At 47.6% G+C, this 12551-nt stretch overlaps 1 protein-coding gene across 1 annotated transcript; it reads left to right on the top strand.

Annotated features, from left to right (window-relative positions):
* The first annotated feature begins 1146 nt into the window (after positions 1 to 1146).
* CISD1 (CDGSH iron sulfur domain 1) lies at positions 1147 to 12551 on the top strand. The gene is made up of 3 exons (XM_065638733.1): positions 1147 to 1241; positions 7168 to 7373; positions 10551 to 12551. Exons 1-3 carry the CDS (start codon positions 1211 to 1213, stop codon positions 10638 to 10640), a joined length of 327 nt encoding a protein of 108 aa, XP_065494805.1. The 5' UTR covers positions 1147 to 1210; the 3' UTR covers positions 10641 to 12551.

Genomic DNA, 12551 nt, shown 5'->3' with positions numbered 1-12551 from the left:
GCTGCTGCTGCCCCCTGCCGGCTGGGGGTGCGCACCCCGCCCCGCGGGGCCGCGGCCGTGACAGGTGTTCTCTTCTTTGACAGCGGCGTTCGGTGAGCGGGTTGGTTTCGATCTCGTCCTCTCCCCCTGGGAACTCGGTGGGTGACGGGGAAGCTAAACCGCTATTGGGGCTGGTTGTGCTCAGAGGACGAAAGGTGTTCGGAGGTCGCGTCCTTCGCGGGCGCGGAGGCTCCGGCGGCCGAGCAGGCGGGTGTCACATTCAGGGGGCTGTTCGATCACAGAACCACAGAATGTCAGGGGTTGGAAGGGACCTCAAAAGCTCATCCAGCCCAACCCCCCCGCCGGAGCAGGAACACCCAGATGAGGTTACACAGGAAGGTGTCCAGGCGGGTTGGAATGTCTGCAGAGAAGGAGACTCCGCAACCTCCCTGGGCAGCCTGGGCCAGGCTCTGGCACCCTCACTGAGAAGTTTCTTCTCAAATTGAAGTGGAAGCTTTTGTGTTCCAGTTTGCACCCATTGCCCCTTGTCCTGTCACTGGTTGTCACCGAGAAGAGCCTGGCTCCATCCTCCTGACACTCCCCCTTTATATATTTATAAACATTAATGAGGTCACCCCTCAGTCTCCTCTTCTCCAGCTCAGAGCCCCAGCTCCTCAGCCTTTCCTCACACGGGAGATGCTCCACTCCCTGCAGCATCTTCGTGGCTGCGCTGGACTCTCTCCAGCAGTTCCCTGTCCTTCTGGAACTGAGGGGCCCAGCACTGGACACAATATTCCAGATGAGGTCTCACCAGGGCAGAGCAGAGGGGCAGGAGAACCTCTCTGACCTACTAACCACCCCCCTTCTAATCCCCGCCGGGCAGCCTGCTCCAGCGTTCCGCCACCCTCACTGAGAAGTTTCTTCTGGAATTTAAACGGAACCTCCTGCGTCCGGAGTGAACGGGAGGGGTGTGCTGGTCGAAAAGCGGCCGAGCAGGTCCCACACAGCTTTACTCGCGGAGCCGGACCAGCAGCTCCTCGGGACACACGACAACACCCGCCACCCGCCCAGACCCGCCCCGCCCCATTCCCCAGAGCCCCTATTTCCCGGCCGCGGTCCCTTTAAGACGGCGGGGCCCGGCCGCCATTTTGCGGTGGGAGGGTCGGCCGGCCCCGCGCATGCGCGCTGCGCGGAGCTGCGCGTGCCCGCGGCGGCGTGCGGAGCGGCGGCCATGGGGCTGGGGCAGAACGCGCCCGTGCGGGGTAGGGGCGGCGGCCGCGTCCACCCCGTGTGCCGCCGGGGGGGGGGGGGGCGATGTGCGGTGTGCGAATGGCGCGGCGCCGCCCTTGGCCGCCCTCCCCCCGGGGGCAAAATGGCGGCGCCCTGCGGGGACGCGGGTGCCCCCGGGGCGGGGGGTGGGGGTGGGGGTGGGATCCCCTCCACAGCGGCGCGGGTGGGACCCCCGGGGCGGGAGGGACCCCCGGGGCGGGCGGAACCACCTCCGCAGCGGGGCGGGTGGGACCCCCGGGGCGGGCGGAACCACCTCCGCAGCGGGGCGGGTGGGACCCCCGGGCCGCGCCCCCCCCGCCCCGGGGGTGCCCGCTCAGGCCCCGCGCGGTGCTTCCCTTCAGGCCCCGTAGCTGACGTGAGGTGTAAATTTCCTCGAACGCCGTAAATTTCTGGCGTTTTATCTGGTTGTCACAGCACGGAGGGGACAGCGGCGACACTGCGGGTGACCGGAGCCACGCGTGGGGTTGGGGTGGGTGGAGGGGAACAGCTGGAATTACCTGATTTCCTCTAGAAAAAAATGAGCTTAAACCCGCGCGGCTGTGGGTTCCAGTCACAGAGCTGCTCGTGGTTTATGCCCTTAAGTCGGGGGCCTCCATCTGAATTTTTGGGGGTTGGGGCTGCACTGCTGGTACAGAGGTGTCCCGATAGAATTTTGGGGGGTTGGGGCTGCACTGCTGGTACAGAGGTGTCCCGATAGAATTTTGGGGGTGTACTGCTGGTACAGAGGGGTCCCGATAGAATTTTGGGGGTGCACTGCTGGTACAGAGGTGTCCCGATAGAATTTTTGGGGGTGCATTGCTGGTACAGAGGTGTCCAGATAGAATTTTGGGGGCTGCACTGCTGGTACAGAGGTGTCCCGATAGAACTTTTGGGGCTGCACTGCTGGTACAGAGGTGTCCAGATAGAATTTTTGGGGGTGCACTGCTGGTACAGAGGTGTCCAGATAGAATTTTTGGGGGTGCACTGCTGGTACAGAGGTGTCCCGATAGAATTTTGGGGGGTTGGGGGTGCACTGCTGGTACAGAGGTGTCCCGATAGAATTTTGGGGGTGCACTGCTGGTACAGAGGTGTCCAGATAGAATTTTTGGGGGTACACTGCTGGTACAGAGGTGTCCAGATAGAATTTTGGGGGGTGCACTGCTGGTACAGAGGTGTCCTGATAGAATTTTGGGGGGTGCACTGCTGGTACAGAGGTGTCCCGATAGAATTTTTGGGGGTGCACTGCTGGTACAGAGGTGTCCCGATAGAATTTTTGGGGGTGCACTGCTGGTACAGAGGTGTCCCGATAGAATTTTTGGGGGTGCACTGCTGGTACAGAGGTGTCCCGATAGAATTTTGGGGGTGTACTGCTGGTACAGAGGGGTCCCGATAGAATTTTGGGGGTGCACTGCTGGTACAGAGGTGTCCCGATAGAACTTTTGGGGCTGCACTGCTGGTACAGAGGTGTCCAGATAGAATTTTTGGGGGTGCACTGCTGGTACAGAGGTGTCCAGATAGAATTTTTGGGGGTGCACTGCTGGTACAGAGGTGTCCCGATAGAATTTTGGGGGGTTGGGGGTGCACTGCTGGTACAGAGGTGTCCCGATAGAATTTTGGGGGTGCACTGCTGGTACAGAGGTGTCCAGATAGAATTTTTGGGGGTACACTGCTGGTACAGAGGTGTCCAGATAGAATTTTGGGGGGTGCACTGCTGGTACAGAGGTGTCCCGATAGAATTTTTGGGGGCTGGGGGTACACTGCTGGTACAGAGGTATCCAGATAGAATTTTTCGGGGTCAGAGGTGTCGGCAAAAGCATCAGTATCGTCCAAAGTGGGTTACAGCAATGGAAGGTTGTGCTTATTAAAATAACCAAAGCCCTGGGGATGGTGGCTTGCTGGGAGTTTGCAGCCAGGTCGCGCTCCCAAGGGCAGTTTGCCGTCATTTGTAAGCTTGCAAGAATTGGAACGGCTCCTGTATAGTAGGAATTGAGAAGGAAACTTAGTTTGTGCAGGAGGGAGACGAGCCTGCTCCTGATCAGACTGGAAATTGCAGGGAAAAGGCAGCGACACGAGGTTAATGAGATTTCTGTCCGGATTAGACTTGACGAGCGACTGGCAGGGTCACAGCTCTGTCTGCAGCTCCTGTGTGCCCCAGGCTGCTTAATTTTGGGGATCATACTGGTTCCTTACGCCCTACTGAAAATTAGACACTAGGTCCTTACCGTGTTTTTGTGGGATTTAATTCCTGGGGATAATTGGAGAGTTAATTGCTTCTGTGCGTGGTGGGGTGCACAGATGCTGGAGGGTTTCCCTTCGGAGGGTGGTGAATGGCTCAGCGGGTGCTTTTTGCTGTGAGTAACATGGTTGTTGGCAGGTGTGACCCACGCCGACCGCAGATCTGGTCACGGTGACTTGTCTTTTGCTGCTTTTTGCCCAGATCCGACAATCTTTCTCCCTCAGGTGGCCTCTTTACCTTATGGTTTCGCTTAAATTAAGTCTGTCGGTTATAACCTCATTTCTTGTGGATGCTGGGAAGTGGTAAAAGTGAGTTACCTGCCTGACTTTCACCACTAGGTTATCTGGGACACTCCAGTAAGCAAGTGCAACGTGTTTCTCCAAGCGTGGCCTGCAGGAAGGTGATCTGACCTCTTGATGTGGACAGTTTACACTATTGGCCTGTCGTAATCAATCTTGGACAATAAAAGCCTCTTCCTTGGCAACAGGAGGAAGAGAACAACGCTTGCAAGTTATAAGCGCTTCTGAAGGAAAAAAAAAATACAGATTTTTTCATGTCTGGGGTTATTACTCTGTAGCTGACTTTCAAATAACATGAACGTTTTTTAAGCAGCGGAGGTAACTTGAAAATTGTCTCTTAGACCTGTCTTGGACTAACTTTGTTGGGGTGCAGCTATTCCCTGCGTTGGTGCCAGTTCTTGTGAAGTAAATTGATCCGTGTCGTAACGAGGATCGTGTGCTCCTGGTTGGAGCCAAGACCGTCTCAGCTTCTTCGTGTGCTTGTCAGTGCAGATGGTGAATTCGTGTTCTTCGTGCGGATAAAATCTGTCTGAGCTCGCTGGTAGATCCTAAAGTGTCTCTGTAGCCTAGATCTGGAAACATCCAGAGTAATATCTGAGCTGTTTAGAGAGAGAAGAGAGGAGAAACTTCGCGATCCAAATCTCGTGTTCATTAGGATGTCCAAAGAATATTAAAAAAAAAAAAAAAAAAATCCCACTTTTGGGAGAGCACTGTCTGCTCTCCTGGGATTGCATTCTTTGGGCTTCTGTTTTCGTCTTTCCATCTGTCTTCCCTTTTTTAATCTGCTTTGTGTGTTAATTTTTCTGGAGTTTTAGCCAGATCTTTTCCACTGTTGAGTGCTGATGACATGGAAACATTTTTTCTGCCACGTTACACAGGCCTGTAGTTTTGGTATTATACCAAATTTTGTTTTGGTTTTATACCAGAATTTTGGGAGTTTTTTGTATTTTTATACCAGAACTGGGCTTTGTTTAATAATCGCCCAAATTTGCTCTTAGTGTTTTTATTTTAAAAAATAAATTAAACCCCTTGACATTCTATGTCAATGTCACTCTGTTAACAGATGCCTTTTCACATAGTACACATATGACCTTAAGAGTTTGGCAGTGAACTGTTAAATTGGCACTGGATGCCTCTTGAAACAGAACTTTAAATATTTTAAAACTCCTGAAAAGTGTTTTCCTTCCAGGTGCAGTTTTAGCTTAACTTAATTCGGAAGGTGAAATGGGCACTTCCAAATCTTCCAAATCTGTTTGTGAAACAACTGTTGACAACAAAACTTGCTGCCTCTGAAACCCTGAAGGATGATCTTGTCATAAGAGAGAGTCTGTTTGTTAAATTTAAAAAGCTTTCATAAATTTACATGATGTTTATTAAGACAGTGCTGAAATTTTAAGTGTTTGGATTTCATGTACTATTGGTTGATAACATTTCCACCCTCATACAGCTCCAGAGGAGTGATGAAAAAAGCTGATACAGTAAAAAGGAGACTATGATCTATTATAAGAACAAAAATATATATTAAGCTGTTTGTATACAATGTGCGTGTGTAAGAGACGAATCTCGCCCTCAGGGGAAGAAGTAGAGTCATTGAAATAGGAGATGACAGTTGCTTTAAGTGAATCTGTGCTGGTGGAGCTGGATGTGCTGTGCGGTGCGCGGGGTGCTCAGAGGGCTCTGGGAGCGCTCTCTGGATGGAGATAAACCACGGAATTCACAGTACGCTCTCTGGGGCTTTTATTGTTTTAAGGAGTTTGGGAGCAGGGAAATGTGCCCTAAATTTTTTGGTTAAAGACGGTTTTCTGCATCTTAATACCACCCTGTTGTCACAGGGAGAGTTTGTCACTTGTTGCAGGGCTGGTCTCGGTATCTGTTGGTCTCCATTTATTAAGAAAATGAATTCTGAAGCATTTTTGCATATTTTATTCCTATAGTAAGACTCTAAAGCAGTGCCTGCCTTCCCTGATCTTACAGGGCTGAAGAAATGGTACAAATATTTATCTAATTCTGTATATCGCTACATCCAGCTTGGTGCGTATGAGCTACCACAGTGTTTTAGCTGAGGAAAGGCCTTGGTATAGGTCTTTAAAAAGGCCGTGAGACGGGGCAGAAACCCTCTTGATGCTTTTAGTGCAAGCACACAGTGGCAATACAGCAAGTCATTTGGCAGTGGAAAGCAGCACGAGCTAGCAAAGGTTTTTTGTTTCTCCTTGGCCTTTACTGCAGCGAGGTCTCTTGCTCCGAGGATGCCGTCTGCCTTGGCATCTTTCAAATCCAATGCAAACATGGAAGGGCAAGGTAGAAATTTCCAACTGGAGACTCTTCTAGTTTTCTTAAGTGGTGTAAACGTGCTAAAACTTAAATTCCTGTTTGATTTATTTGCCTGTAGAGTCAGCCAGACTCTGTATGTACATGTTACGAGTACGCGTGTGAGTAGAAGCGGTGGAAGAGGCAAAGAAAGAGCAGCCACCTGCTGCTCTGAGAAAAAGCGCCGCAAAAGTTGCTGCAATCAGAACCTTTGGGCCAAAGTCCAGCATGTTTTCATGAGACGGAGGGAAAACAATAGAGCCATAAAAAAGTAGGAAAGTTCCTTGTAGTAAAGGAAATTATACTAAGTGAGACCGTAAAGATTTTAGAGAGAACTAGAGGGAGGAAAAATGCGGATGAGAGGTAGTGGAAAGAGGGTTTTTTTAATGTAAGTTGTCTTTCAGAGTTGGGACCTAATCCAGTTAAAATAAACTAGTGCTATTATTCTTAAATCTTTGGATCCTTGTTCTTTCCTGTACACCACAGCAAGGAGTTAATCTAAGCTGTCTTTTGTTACTGGTGGTGGTATATTAATTAATTTCCCCATTGCCCAACACCAGTTAACTTTTTTTAGTTACCAGATGCATTATACTAAAAGCTACTCACTCAGTACCCATGGCTTGAGGGGATCCTGCTTTCGTTGCTAGCGCTGAGTGTTCTTCTTCAGTGACTTTCCTGCAACTGAAACGAACAACTGGGGTTTTTTTGCTGCTATGGGGTGTATTATAGCTAGTTTAATGTGCCTAACTTGGAAACAATATGCTGTGGATGTTGGTATCAGAGATCCCAAATAAAAGGTTAAAAAAGCCCCAAAACCCTGCCAGGTTAATCTTCACCCTTGTGTAGAAGGACTGGGGTGAAAGAGAACTCTGGTCAGTAGAAAGGAATAGATTAACTAGGTGAGTGTCCAAAGAAAATATTATTCTAAATTACTGTGTTACTACTACAGAACAAAAAGGTCTGTTGAAAAGTAAAGGTGTTGCCACAAGCACGGAGACACTTATTACTGAGTAGTTTAAAAAGAACGTTGTAGTCAAAACCTGACAGTCTTTCTTTTTATCTTCTCTTTTGTTCTAGCTGAATGGATTGCTGCAGTCTCCTTAGCTGCTGGAGCAGCTGCTGTTGGGTATCTTGCTTACAAAAAATTTCTCTCTAAAGACAAATGCTGCAAAGCAATGGTGAATCCCAGTATCCAGAAGGATAACCCCAAGGTAGTCCACGCATTTGATGTGGAAGATCTGGGAGACAAGGCTGTGTACTGTCGTTGTTGGAGATCCAAGAAGGTAAGAGAAGAAGAAATGATCCAGTTTCTTTTGAGTGCACGTGTCTTTCAACAAAACTATTTTCAAACTGCTTTATTTAGAGGAAACTAACTTCACCTATTCTGCAGTATTCTAATGGATAAAACTATGTAGGCTCTGTCATTCAGAGTAAAGCCTGCAGATCAGTGCTATTAGCGAACAAAGTGGTGTTGTACTTCTGAAGAAGCAGATCCCTTGAAAAGAGAGCTGCTGTACGGAGCCATCGCAGTCAGGAATGAGGGCTCCGAAAGGACCTTAGCACCTTGTACTGGAGGAAGTTGGAAGCTCATTCTGTCAGAAAGTACCTTGCTACCAGTTCACGCTATTAATAACACAAATCGACTAAGAAGCTGGTGTCAAATTGTCACTTGCGAAGTCCGAGCCCATCATTAAATCTTGTAGACGGAGCAAGTGCAGAATTGTTTTGGGAAGAGCCTGACTGGTGTGCGTGCACTACAGGTGACTTCGTGTGCCATTCTTCCAGTGTGGGGAATAACAAAACAGTTGGTCTATGCCAGGGTGTTTGGGAGTAACTCTTAAAAAATAAGCAGAAATATATTCAGGTTGGTGTGGTTTTGTTTGTTTGTGGGGGTTTTGTTTGTTGTTTTTTGTTTGGTTGTGGTTTTTTGTTTTGTTTTTCTAAAAAAGTATACTTCAAAGGTGATTTTGTTTGTGCTGTCCAAAGTCTTGTGGAGCGGATGTATTTTAAAAAAAAAAAAAAAAGACACGTGATATCTTCAAATAAGTCTGTCTTGGGATGTAATTATCTGCTGAAGCAGGCGGTAGGTAGTTCTTTAAATGACCTGTTCCTATTCCATGTTGTGCTCTGCAGGTACTTCATGGCACTGCTTGTCAAGTTTTATGGAAAAACCCAGTGTTCAGATTTACCAGTGTAGAGGCAAGAGTTTTGTCTTAAAACCCAACTGTAATTAGTTTACAGTTAGAACATTTATTTTCTTACTCTTCTGCATTTTTAAGTGTGTGAGCTGGTGGGTGGAAAAAATTAATTTGCTTTATTTTGCAATGACCTGCAACCTCTGTGTGTTCCAGATAAGTGTTAGTCCCCAGCTGTGGGTCAAGGCATACTGCTGCAGAACACCAGAAGAAATAGTGGTAGAGACTCTAAACCCACGCAGTGCCAAGGGAAATAAGCTGCACTGTCCAGATCACTGTGCCGTTCCCCCAGGCTCTGAGCTTTGGCTGCTCTTGCTAGCCTGCTTTATCTTAATCAAAGACGAACGTGTTGTGTCAGGTCCAGGATCCATCTGTTCAGTATCTGGTCTTCAAGGTGACCAAGTGGCTGCTCTGGCAAAGCGGCGGTGTTTTGTTCTTTCTGAGAAGCTCAAGTCTAGTGTCCCAGCCTCTGGGAGCCAGCTGTTCCGAGACCAGCTGACCCAGAGGATGATTCGGAGCAGTCAGTCGGTAGCTGTTGAAGATGTCTCAACGCTATCCGAAGCCTGTGACCCACCATTTTTTGTCACTTGCAAACTTGAAGTGGTGATGTTACTGTAGATGGACCTTGGTCTTGCTTCCTTGGGGCACATGAGATGTTATTGTCTGATGGAAACGGAGCTGACACTTCTGTGAAGACCGGGGACTGTGGTGTTGCTTGGGAAGACAGCTGGCCCAGGAGCATCTGGGTTGGAAGCCGGTCAGTGTCCCATGAACATACATTCTTGTTTGCTCAGATTTTTTCCAAGGATCTGTCAGTACCTACTCATTGAGTCACAAATGACTGATGTGATGATAAAGTTCCTGCATGAATCAGCTTACACGTGTGTTCTCCAAATTCAGGGTTTCTTTATTTGGAAACATCACTTGCCATTTTTAGTGTGGGCTTTGACATTTTGTAACTGTGAAAAACAAAAAAAGGCCACCTCACACCTCTCCCCCCAGACACTACCCTATGGGGCATGTGGCTTTATTTCTAGAGGTCTATGATTTTTTTTTTTGCAAGTATATTGTCTTAATTAGATTGGTTTTCTGCAGTACTTTGAAATCTTTTATTCTAACTAAACATGGGTGATAGCGTGTTATTTTTTTTCAAGGGCTATGACTGAGGCATGAACATTGGGATCAGTGGAGTGTCAAAGACTGATTGTGACTGTACTGTGAGGGGATATTGCTGCTGCAAAGGCAAAAGCTGAGTAATGCCCAACTTTGATTCCCGTCACTTCTAAGTAAACAAAATAGTAACTCAATGCAAAATACTGGTGTGTGGTTTCTGCGATCGTCTCCAGAGTTTCCCCTGCAGAGGAAGAATAGCCCTGAAAATGCACCCTTGAGAAGCGATGGGATGCAGCCTCACTCCTGTTGCTTTGCAGAATGTCCCTTGGCTATCACCCAAGAAAAGAGCTGCCCAGGAGCAGAGCAGCTGCTGCTGGGCTGGGACCTGGGCTGGCTGAACGAGTCCCTGTGGGTCTTGCTCTGGCCAGGCTGTTTTAGGGGGGTTTTTATGGAACAAACGTTTCTTCAAGTTACTTCCTCAGAGCCTTTGAATAGCCATGTCAGCTGGAAGTGCAGTTGATTTCCATTAATGGGTCAAAATCCTAATGTGAGAGCCAGTTTGCACGTTGTCGATGAGCTGAGCTGGCTGCGTTGGGAGGGAGTGAAGGCAGCTTGTCACTCGAGCTGTCTGGAGGCAAGACTAACATGTAGGTGTTTCTCCTAAATAAGAGATGAGCTACGGTAACTGTCCTTTTCCTCATCACGTGCTATGGAGAAACAGGAAGAAAATTCAGCTCAGGATCTCCTCCTGTTTCTCTTCCTCAGCCCACTTCTGTAACTGCACCGAACTCTGGCTGTCACCTGGGAAAATGGAGCGTGGGGCAAGGCTGAGCGCCAGATCCTGCAGGTGGGATAGCGCTGAACGTCGGCTGGGGCCGCGTTTTCCTCACGCTGGCCTGAGGCAGGAACCCTCGATAGAGTGGAGCCGAGCTGCTGTTTTTTCATAACAAGCCTCTCATCCACTCCGCACTCACATGGACAAAACCAGCGTTCAGCCAAAACTCAGGGAGACCCAAGATATCAGCACAGAAGCTGTGGTCTGAGGTCACAATGGATTTAATGAGGATGTTCTAATGAACTTTCAACCTAGGTTCTTAATTCCGACTCTGGCTGTACTTTAGATGTGTTTATTCTTTGTTTTTTTTTTTTCAGTTCCCGCTGTGTGATGGCTCTCACACAAAGCACAACGAGGAAACTGGTGACAACGTTGGGCCTCTGATCATCAAGAGGAAGGAGGCGTAGAGTGGACAGCAGAAGCTACAAAACGAATGTCTGACAAATCCTCTGCTCACTTGTAATTGGGGGAAAAACCACAAATTCTTTGTCGTGTCACTGAAGACTTTCCAGTGTAGTATATACATCCAGCTTCAGCATGTGTATTTTTTTCTGGTGCTTGTCTTGTTTTAATCACTACAATGCATAATTTACTAAATAGACATGGTTTAAATTTTTTGTCCTGTGAAGTGGGTGTACCCTCTCATTGAGTATGGAACTAAAATGACGCACAGAATGTACTTCATCAGAAAATAGGTATTAAATTATTTTCAAATACGTGTGTAATACTCTGAGGCTATTCAGTAGAACGTGCTTTCAAAGTGTAGATCCTAAAATCCTGGAGAGGTTCTGAAGTCACAGGTCTGGATAGATTTCTATGTAAAAGGCAATGGCAGGGAAGAAGTCATGGGGCCAAAATGCAGCTTAGCCTCTGATTGTGCTGCATTTTTTGCAGGTGTCACGTTTGGCCTGATACACTACTGTTCTGCGTGGCTTCTGTAAAAGAACAAATTTCAAATTGCTAACTATGAACAGACAAACATAAAAGGCTTGCAGCAGGATGAGGCTAAAGAGCAACTTTTCCTTTGACTTTACAGCAGTGTTGAAACTTGCCCCTACTACCGTATGGTATCAAGAACATACTACTGGAACTGCAGACCTGTGTTCAGAGCAGGATTAGGAAGATGGTCTCTGTGAAAGCTTCCTTAATAGACAAGTGGGATGATTCCAAGTGCTCCAAGACTGATGGGCAGGGGTTGGCAGAGTTGTCTTTGCTGCTAGGAAGCCTTAGTTTCACTTGCGGTCTCTAGCAGTGAAGCTAACGTCCCCAGACCACAGGACACTTCTGTGGGGGAGGCTATGCCAATTTATTCCAGAAGCAAAAATAAAAACTAAAATCCCACCCACTCTTACTGTCTGCTCCACCCTTGCTCTCTGGCTGGTTCCGGAGGACTTGTCCTGCTGCGGAGGGGAGGTGCACCATTCTTACTAAGTGGCCTTAGGCTCTATGTGTCTTAAATAACTCCTGCCTCCCTGGGCTACCTGTTAATGTGGTTCAGCTAATTTTACCAAAAGAACTGACATAGACAAGGAAGGGCTTTGGTGACAGCGAGAAAGAAGGGGGAAAGAAAGGATGAGACAAGGAGAGCTCTTACCCTTCTTTCGTATGGCCCTTGTCTGACATGGTTGCATTAATGGCTATTGTGTTGGTTTCCTTAAATTAAACAGCTTTGATTTATTAACATGCAAGTGAGTACAAAGCAAAACCCAAAGAGTGGGGTGGCAGAGGGCGGTTCTGTATTAAACCCAGTCCGTTAGTGTAATTGCAGTCCGTCTAAGATTGAGCTCTCGGTGTCCTGGGACAGAGACTCTACCTCAGAGCTGGAGAAAGGCCTTGTCAAAAAGCCGACATTTCAACCTGGATCCTAAAGGATTCTTCCAGATGTTTGGGGCAGTAGAGGTTTTGTTTAATTTTTTTTTTTAAAGGATGTGGTTGGTACAACTGGTTCAGATTAAAAGAAAATGTTTTGCATATTCTTGATGTGAGACTTTCAGAGGTCTTGGCTGACTGGTCTGAGCTTTGGCAGAAGGCACAAAAAGCAGAGAAGGTGCCACAGAGGTAGAGAAAGAGGGTTTGGGGCAACCACTGTCTGTGAGAGACCTCTGCTTGTAAGAAGTTGCAGTCAAATACATTTAGTCTCTATTCCTGTCTTGACTGTAAAGGTACTTGTTATTTTTTACGTGGCCGAGTACTGATGCATATGGAAAGTTGTTTTAACCTTAAATTATCAAATACCTTGCAAGTTATTTCTGTATTGTTAGGATATGGCACTGGATACTTCTGTATTTTTGTCAAATACACATTTAGGCTCATCTTGA

This window comes from Caloenas nicobarica, chromosome 7 (assembly GCF_036013445.1).
Source record: "Caloenas nicobarica isolate bCalNic1 chromosome 7, bCalNic1.hap1, whole genome shotgun sequence".
Taxonomy (NCBI): domain Eukaryota; kingdom Metazoa; phylum Chordata; class Aves; order Columbiformes; family Columbidae; genus Caloenas; species Caloenas nicobarica.
This window is presented reverse-complemented; position numbering and strand designations above follow the sequence as displayed.

Excerpts from the sequence above, each read along its gene's own strand:
- CISD1 (XM_065638733.1), top strand. The coding sequence starts at position 1,211 with ATGGGGCTGGGGCAGAACGCGCCCGTGCGGG. Across the intron at positions 1,242-7,167 it reads GCAGAACGCGCCCGTGCGGG|CTGAATGGATTGCTGCAGTC; the intron begins GTAGGGGCGGCG and ends CTTTTGTTCTAG. Across the intron at positions 7,374-10,550 it reads GTTGTTGGAGATCCAAGAAG|TTCCCGCTGTGTGATGGCTC; the intron begins GTAAGAGAAGAA and ends TTTTTTTTTCAG.